This window comes from Notothenia coriiceps, unplaced genomic scaffold, assembly GCF_000735185.1.
Source record: "Notothenia coriiceps isolate Sejong01 unplaced genomic scaffold, NC01 NC01_scaffold00033415, whole genome shotgun sequence".
NCBI classification, from domain to species: Eukaryota; Metazoa; Chordata; class Actinopteri; order Perciformes; family Nototheniidae; genus Notothenia; species Notothenia coriiceps.
Genome location: NW_011366116.1, coordinates 145,712 through 154,325, shown reverse-complemented (window position 1 = coordinate 154,325; position 8,614 = coordinate 145,712). Strand labels below are relative to the sequence as shown.

Below are 8,614 nucleotides of genomic sequence, written 5' to 3'. Positions count from 1 at the left end.
AAAGTATAATAGGTCCCCTTTAAGGTGGACATTAACAAATGCTAAAAATAATACTACATAACTTTTAAAAAGGAGCTCTGTATCATGTTATCCACTTCTTCAACTAACGCCCCATACTCTGCCTGACACACAGTGTGTTCCTTCCTGCTGCAAAGAGCTGTGACACATAATATTATCAATATCCTCATATCCATCACCTTATACACCAAAGACACAAGCTGTAATATTGCCATATACATGTTATGAAGTGTGCTAGAGGTTTTTAAATGACTCAAGAAAACATTTTTCAAACGTCTCCCTTTTTTTAAGTACAAATCAAACCTTTGTGCCCTACAATTCAGTTTACAGGTAAATAAGAGATAACATAACTAATTATTGAAAATGATAAATCAGACTTTTTTAATCATTATAATTCATAAATACAGCACATAGATTTAAACTGCAAAGCTAATTTTACTTGTTTTGAACTTCAAGAAATCAAGGCTGAAGGTCTGTTTAGTGTGTTGTCAAACTGTAAATGCCTTAGTTAAACATGTTTCTGAGGTATATGTTTGTAAAAAATCACAATGAAACATTGCAAAAACAACGAAGTTGAGCCACTACCCCATGTCCATGAAAATGGTCAAACTCAGCCTCTTATACTGTTTCTCTCAATAGAACAAATAAAAGAGCTTGAACGCTCTTAATAAGGAATAAATGGTGCCGAATGTTAGCAGCTGAGAGGCACCTAAAAGGGAAACAAATCGCTAAATACCTTCAGTAAGGTAGGAAATGAGTGAGTGGACACTTATTGGAGGAGAAAACCAGCTGCTTGAGCTTCACCTCGATATTAGTGGACTATGTAGATCGAATCATTAGCTGTTTTTTAATGCCATGCTGAGGTCTTCCATGCTGCTTTGATAGCTATTCATCAATCCTAACATCAGCGGAGAAACGTTTAAGTAATAAGAAAGAAGATGATGTAAATAGAAAGGGAATTTTTTTGTCTATTTGTATTACAATGTAGAGTACAATACAAAGTAGTGAAATGACTGCAGATATTGATTTGATAATCGCTATTCACTTGTTTATTTGACCTTCTAACCAGCAATACTACTCTGTTACTGCAACACTTTCACTAGTATTATCACACAGCATTGACCAAAAGGTAGACATCACCATCTAGTGGGCCAAGGTCCTGGATAATGATGTAAATAAATATCGGGTCATCAATCAGAATACAGAATCAGAATATCTTTATTTGTCCCACAGAGGGGAAATGTGCTCTTTCTTTGAATTGAGTCGAGAGGTCTATTGGAGTATAATCAGAGTAAACACTTTTTTTCATCATGTAGGCTCAGGCACAATTTGTTTCTTGCCCCTTTTTATTTGAACACAAACCTATTTGTTAATATGCTTTAAAAAATGACCATCTTAAAGGAATGAAGAGTACATGATACTAAAGAACAGTACTGTTCAAGGATGCGTAATTCTGATTGAATTGAACAATAACTTAAAGAGGCACTATTATGCTCATTTTCAGGTTTATACTTTTATTTTCTGCCTCTATTGTGACATGATTACATGCTTTAATGTTTCAAAAATGTCATTATTTTTCTCATACTGCCTGTGAAGGACCTCTTCTCACCCTCTGTCTGAAACGGAAGCCCAGTGTGTTCTGATTGGTTAGCTGGCCGGTTTTGTTGTGATTGGTCAACCGCTTCGAGATGTCCCGCACCTTAACCTTTCACGTAAAATATTTTGGAGCGATAGCCAATAGAAGTTTGAGTGATTCATAGTGATGGCACTATGATACTGTACATAACTGAACAAAGGATTCCAATGGAGGGGTTTCAGGCAGGGAGGGGATGTGGGAGATAAACTCAAAAAAGCATAATAGGTCCCCTTTAAGGTGGACATTAACAAATGCTAAAAAATAATACTACATAACTTTTAAAAAGGAGCTCTGTATCATGTTATCCACTTCTTCAACTAATGCCCCATACTCTGCCTGACACACAGTGTGTTCCTTCCTGCTGCTTCCCTCCAGGCACTTCATCATGTCTCTGTGTATTCCAGGTCTGGATGCAGTGGACCCGAGCTTCTTCAGCTGCTCAACAGGATCCTCCGGAATATTTTGGATTTGTAATGCTTTGAACACAGCGGGGGCAAATTTCCCATGGTGAGCGGTGGAACAAAGCACCATGGGGCATGAAGCGTCCTGCAGCCTATCAGCGACGACTTTAGCAACGGCGGTGTGTGTGTCCATGAGGTAGCCTGTGTGTGTGTGAACACTCTGGATGGCGGCCAAGCAGTCTTCTTCAGAGCACCAGCCAGCCAGCACTTCCTGCTGAATCCTGCCAAGAAGAGGCTCAGGAACCTGAAAGTGCTGCTGTCTGTCTAAGCGTGTGAACAGCTCCTTGACAAGATGGCCGTCTCCGTCCGAAACGTGGAAGATAAACCTCTCAAGGTTGGAGGATTTCAGGATATCTATGGCAGGGGAGTGGGATAGCGCCAGAGGCCGTGACCGGAGATCATACTCGCCTGTGGTGATAAAGTCGGTGATGATGCGGTTGTGGTTGGACGCACAGATGATTCTTCTTATCGGGATGCCCATCTGCTTGGCGTAGACAGCAGACATGGCGTTGCCAAAGTTACCAGAGGGGATGCAAACATCAATGGGCTCCCCGAACTTGATAACTCCATCTCTGCATAGATCCAGATAAGCTGAGGAATGGTACACCACCTGCAAAAGGAGGAATGTGTCAATTTAAATGTGTGGCAAAAGCTTTACTCCTTACTGTCCTTGAAAAAAATCAAAACATATAATAATAGTCATTTAGTGCTATGCTTGGGCGCTATATAAATCCATGTTATTATTATTATTATTATTAGTGCTTTTTATAAATCTAGATCGTTCTGGTGTTATTTTTTCAATGTTAGAGATGTATATAATTGAACTATATGGCACGCGGTTTATTGGTGCTCAAAGCGCAACAAAAATATGGAAATACTCAACTCTTGAGTCCTCTTTCCAGATATCAAGACGCAGTTACTCTCAGATAAATACAATTCTAATCCTTTGGAGCAGTTTCTTATAGGAACTATTTTCTTTAAGATGCACACATCCCTCTGCATCATGATATGGTTGAAGGGTGTAGTTTGGTAGAAAGAAAATAGTTCACACATGAAACAGCTCACAACAAGGTTTATGGAATATATAGTACGGAAGAGGATTAGGGCCACGCGAAAAAAGAAATGTGGGGATGTGAAAAAAATGTGGCCCTTATCCTCTTCCGTAATATAGTGAGCTCATGATCTTTCTTATTTGTATGGTGCTTCCAACACAACGAGATGAGTGCAAACTAGGGCTGCTCAATTAATCGTATTTTAATCGCAATTACGATTTTGGCTTGCAACGATTATGAAAACAACATAATCGAAATAATACGATTTTTTTTTTTTTATTTATTATTTTTTGTATTTGTTTTTTTAGTTGAATTATACTTAGAGTTCAGGGTAATTAACTGTTAAAAACATATTGTTCACATTCTTTTTTCAATAAATGGATGTTTTCAAAGTAAATGGATAATCGTTTTTAATAATCGTGATATCAATTATTGACCCAAATAATCGAAATTATATGATTTTGACATAATCGAGCAGCCCTAGTGCAAATTTTCCGTAATATTAGGAGAAGGGAGACAGTTCTACAGCTGATATCTTTGACTATCTGCAACCCACACTAATCCAGACTGATAAACAACACTCACACTCAAAAGTTTGAATTAATAATGTGTATTTTGGACGTTTGGGGGAACTTCACTTTTAGGAAATAACTACCTACTGCTTCCTGGGACTCTTGAACAGAAATGTTACCAGACCAACCACCAGACTCAGGGACAGTTTTATCCCACAGGCAATAAGACGGCTAAACACCGTTAAGTGCACCGATAAACCGACCTGGCACAAATCCTATTTATCATCTTGCAATCTTCTTATTTATATAAGTACATTTTGTATTTTATTAAATATGTTGCATTGTTGGAGGAGCTCAGGTCAGAATAATTTAATTGCCATTTCTACACTGTAGCTTAAGTGCATATGACAATAAAAGCTTTGAATGAATCTTTGAAACACCTTATCTTTCACAGTTATTAAGTTAAAATATCGCCGGTAAAAAAAGAAACGTTAATACAAATGTCCTACCTGTGGCAACAGTCGTGCCCAGTTGATGGAGTTTGCGGTGCTGAGAACGGTGCTGTACTCCACAGCGAGGTGACCCGTCAGCCCGCCCTCTCCAAACATCCTCTTTATGCTCCTCTGACAGAAGTCAAAGTCTGACAGGACGCTGACGGCCCTGGCGTTGCCCTCCCTGAAGCTCATCATCTGAAGCTTCTGAATCTCACTCACGCCTTCCTCTGGGAAAAACACCAGCACCCCGGTCCTGTGTGTGTCAGAGCCACTGAGCCTGCTGAAGCCACTGAGCACCGCACTTCCTGTGTCTCCAGATGTGGCTACCAGAATAAGGTAGTTGCACATCTGTGGGAGGCAATAGGCGAAGAGCTGTGGCATTAGCTGCAAGGCGAGGTCTTTGAATGAGGCAGTGGGGCCATGAAAAAGCTCCTGGATATACTGATTGTGGATGAGATGTTTTACAGGTGCTACTGCCTCACTAGAAAAGTTTGACCCATATGCCTTAAATATCATTGTTCTTAGATCCGAAGCAGGGACATCCAATGGGTGTATGCACTTTTCAAGTAAAATTAATGCTCGTTCTGGGTATGACATATGAACTAGTCGCAGCCATTCACGAGCATCAATGTTTGGGAAGCCATTTTTGGGAACGTAGAGGCCTCCATCTGTGGCTAGACCCTCCACTACCACATCACTAAAGAGTGTTTTTGATTCCACGCTGTCACTCCTGGTTGACACAAAGGTTTCCGAAGCGTGGTTCTGATATCTCTCCATAGCCTTCAGCACCTTCTCTGCTACTTCCTCCACTGTGTCCCCTGTTCCACACAGCACCCGCAGATCAAGCCATCTCTCATAAAACTGTTTCCTGTAATGCAGAATGTCCCTCATGGACGTCCCAGTCTCCTGTCCCACTATCCTGTTCACTTTCATCCTGGTGAGTCTATGTACGATGTCTTCACTGTCCACGTCCAGATAGATGACCAGTCCAGACTCTTTGATGTGTTTCATCGCTGCAGTGTGCAGAGGGTTGGAGCCTGTCAGGGAAACAACACAGCCTGAGGCAGAGAAGTTACACAAAGCATCGCCTTCTTCCTCCAGGAAACGCTCTCCGCCTACTGCTGCCAGCTTTGCAGCCACAGGCATCTTCCATGACTTCTCCAAGACATCGTCATCGACGTCGATGACAGGCAGTCCCAGCCTGTGGGCCACTATCCTGCCCACTGTGGTCTTCCCTGCCCCAGGGGCACCCATGAGCAGGATGTTTCTGTCTCCCAGCAAGGAGGCTTGGGTGGAAAGCCATGATTTTGATGTTGAAAGAGGACTCAGGTAGCATCTGACAGCTCTTAGTGCATTCAGTAAACCCATTGAGGACTCAAATGACAGCAGCCTTTTCTCCTGTGAAATAAAAAGTGGAGTTTTAATTCACATTTATGTTAGGTAAACTGGCCACCTCGTATTTTGACACTGCATTAACTTTGGACTTGTGTTACAGCCAGCTAGTAGTTAACGTTACGTGTTAACATAAATGATAGTACATGAGCAAGACACTCTGACTCACGTGAAATGGTGTCTTTCCGTACTTTAAACCCGAAAATATTGTTTGTGTGGATTCTGTGTCAACTAAACAATGTATTTGTACGGGAAAAACACCATGCAGTACCACAGGTTTCGCAGGACAGCTGCAGTAAACAACTACGGTAAGCCTGGAAGGACAAAACTGACCAGGAGTCGAAGCAGAGACGGCATAAATGATATTTGGTCACGGTTGCACACACTTCTCGTTGTAAAATTATATAACAGAATTATTTCATGTTTTATTTTTTGTAAAATCATTAAAAATTCGATAAAACGTTCTGCATGTTCGGTACGAATCTGCTTGTACGAGTGACATGTGTGCAACATTCAAATGCTTCTCAGAAAGTTGTTTTTCAGTGTGCCGTACCAGAATAAAAAGATGTGTTGTTAGTTTTATAAATAATAAGCCCACATATAAAATTAGATGTTAATGAAGTCCAGATGATAAGCCACCAACGTTGGTGAAATGCACATGTGTATCACCGATATTTTCAATGTATCGCTTTACCACTGTAATGAAATGCAGCATTTCTTCCTTTAGTTACCTAGCAACTATGCAACAGCATGTTGTCAAACAAATCTCACTGGACCAAGTATTGCTAGCGTTAGCTAATGTTAGCTCGGTCAAGTTAACTACCTTAGTCCACTAGTTTTTTCTCCTTTTTCCTGCTTGAAGACCATCAAAATGTCTAAAGCTGTGTATCCCCGAGAAAGTGTCTACAATCTCGTTCCAAAGGAAGAGGTTCATCTGCAAAAAACCCAAAGGTAGCAAAAAATAGAAACCTAAATGTTGCGTTAAAGTATGCTAGTTAAAATTAATTTAGTTTTATTAAGGTAACTAGAGAACAAGGTTGTATTTAATATTGTAGACATACAGAGCAATGCATGACTTCTTGTTGTATTTAGCTTAGATATTTCGCCACAAACGATTAAATGAGGCAAGCAAATGTTATCTGGCTCATTAACTATATTATATATATATATATTATCATTGGCTCATAACATTAGGTCCTTTTTTCGGGAATGTACAGAAATTACTAAGGCAAAATAAGTATTTGAATGTGGTTGTCTGTCTAAAGCTTCATATAAAACTGTAATCTATAGATATTTTACTTTTTACTTTTTATTTATGAGTACGTGTATAAGAAAAGCAATTCTATCTTAACCAAAAAAGTACTTCTCACTTTAATCTGTTTGATGTCATTCATGTTAAATGAAATATACAATTAATGATAATTTTCTCTATTTTGCTGGATCTGTAGGTATGTGTCGAAGTTTAGGCCGACAGTTGTTCTTGAGAAAAAGTCCACCAAGGATGCAATGAGGACGATGGGACCAGCAAAAGTAGAGGTACCAACCCCTGATAAATACCTCAAGAAGCATTCAAAAGAGCCCAAATTACCTGAACGTGAGTTCTCCTACAGACTATTTGAAGAATGTGCATGTGCGTCTTGAAGCAGGGATTCTATACTTTAACTTCATATTTATTTGTTTATTCAGAGGCGCAGAAAGTGGTTCGTAACAGCTACACTAGGAAATCAGCTGTTCCTGCAAGGACAGACAACCCACCAATGGGCTATCAAACCCAGAGAGACTTTATAAAGACAGCTACAGCGGTGCCAATGAAGCCCAAGCCTACATCTGTGGACACCAGTAAGGGACACAAGCAGCTCCTTGAGAATTCAGGACTTGTCCCCAAATACATTAAGAAAAAGGTATTTTTTCAATCATATCGCATAAAAAAATAGCAAACAGCCGAAAAAGTAAATGCAAAAAAAAGAGTATATTAAACCTTTTATTGATGAAATCCATCCTTGAGTGCTGATTTAATTAGATTAGATTCATTTATTGCCCTGTTTCCTTTTTGCAGCATTATGGAGAAGTTCCTGAGTATCTGCAGCAGCGCAATGAAGAAGAGCAGAGAGCTCAGGAGGAGTACGACATGTTTGTGGAAGAACAGAGGGAGCAGGGAGCCATGAAACATCTGTCGGATGAGGAGAGACACATCGTCCTGGAGGTACACAAACACATCGCAGCACATTTATTTCCCTGAATCAGCAGTTTCACACTGGAGGTTTATTGGAATTTGATCTGATGATTTAATGTCCTTAACATGTCAGGAAAACTATTTTACGTAGCCCTATAACTAGTCAGGATAAAATGGCTTATGCATGTTCGTTATGTCGTTTTTTAGCCACACGGCAAAATGAATACTAATATTACAACAATATTAACCACAATGCTTGAGAATAACCCCTGTAGTTGTTCCTGTAACACACTAACATTACTTCTGATTTGATGGCTATATAAAAGCTGTTAATCCATGACAGTTGCATTACTAAAATGAATGTATTGTGACAGTGATGTGTTTCTCTTTGTGTGTTCACCATGCAGGGCCTGAAGAAGAATTGGGATGAGCTGCACCATGACTACCAGGGCCTGTCACTGGTCACAGACAACCTGTCCAAGAAGGCCCGCAGGGACAGTCTAGGGACGGCGATGAGGCAGCTAGAGAATGACATCAAACTCATTGAGAGGTTCAAGACTATCTACATACCCAGTTACTGATAGGACATACAAATCTTCATTAAATCAGATGTGCTGCACTGTTTGTTTTCATACTCTCCCCTTCAAATATGACATGGGCTTTAGTAAAATACAGTTCTGTGTTTGCATATTTTTGTGATATGTCATTTAATCAATGAAATGCATATACATTTCTATCCCCAAATTATTGTCATTCAGAAAAACCTTCTACCAGGACTATTGCCATTTTAAGGTCCACCTACACTGAAACAACTGAAACGTTGACTTTAATCAAATGTATTATGTTAAAAAGATTTCGCATAACAGTATGAGGTTA

General features: G+C 39.8%; 2 protein-coding genes and 1 long non-coding RNA gene across 3 annotated transcripts in view; 1 reads left to right on the top strand and 2 right to left on the bottom strand.

Annotated features, from left to right (window-relative positions):
- Positions 1-628: 628 nt before the first annotated feature.
- thnsl1 (threonine synthase like 1) lies at positions 629-5,845 on the bottom strand. Its single transcript, XM_010789817.1, has 3 exons — positions 5,735-5,845; positions 4,189-5,571; positions 629-2,725 (listed from the first exon to the last, which is right to left on the bottom strand). Exons 2-3 carry the CDS (start codon positions 5,539-5,541, stop codon positions 1,922-1,924), a joined length of 2,157 nt encoding a protein of 718 aa, XP_010788119.1. The 5' UTR covers positions 5,542-5,571; positions 5,735-5,845; the 3' UTR covers positions 629-1,921.
- Positions 5,846-6,338: 493 nt separating this feature from the next.
- enkur (enkurin, TRPC channel interacting protein) lies at positions 6,339-8,337 on the top strand. The gene is made up of 5 exons (XM_010789815.1): positions 6,339-6,516; positions 7,014-7,159; positions 7,252-7,466; positions 7,622-7,768; positions 8,146-8,337. The coding sequence occupies exons 1-5, from the start codon at positions 6,437-6,439 to the stop codon at positions 8,317-8,319; spliced, it is 762 nt and encodes a 253-aa protein (XP_010788117.1). The 5' UTR covers positions 6,339-6,436; the 3' UTR covers positions 8,320-8,337.
- Positions 8,338-8,412: 75 nt separating this feature from the next.
- Positions 8,413-8,614, bottom strand: part of LOC104961509 (uncharacterized) — a 767-nt gene continuing 565 nt past the window's right edge. Inside the window, exon 3 of the long non-coding RNA XR_800105.1 lies at positions 8,413-8,502. This is a non-coding gene — a long non-coding RNA (uncharacterized lncRNA). The remainder of the gene's footprint in view (positions 8,503-8,614) is intronic.

Coding starts and splice junctions, on each gene's coding strand:
- thnsl1 (XM_010789817.1), bottom strand. CDS start 5,541: ATGGGTTTACTGAATGCACTAAGAGCTGTCAGATGCTACCTGAGTCCT. Junction 2,726..4,188: donor GGGCACGACTGTTGCCACAG/GTAGGACATTTG, acceptor CTCCTTTTGCAG/GTGGTGTACCATTCCTCAGC.
- enkur (XM_010789815.1), top strand. CDS start 6,437: ATGTCTAAAGCTGTGTATCCCCGAGAAAGTGTCTACAATCTCGTTCCA. Junction 7,160..7,251: donor AGAGCCCAAATTACCTGAAC/GTGAGTTCTCCT, acceptor TTGTTTATTCAG/AGGCGCAGAAAGTGGTTCGT. Junction 7,769..8,145: donor AGAGACACATCGTCCTGGAG/GTACACAAACAC, acceptor TTCACCATGCAG/GGCCTGAAGAAGAATTGGGA.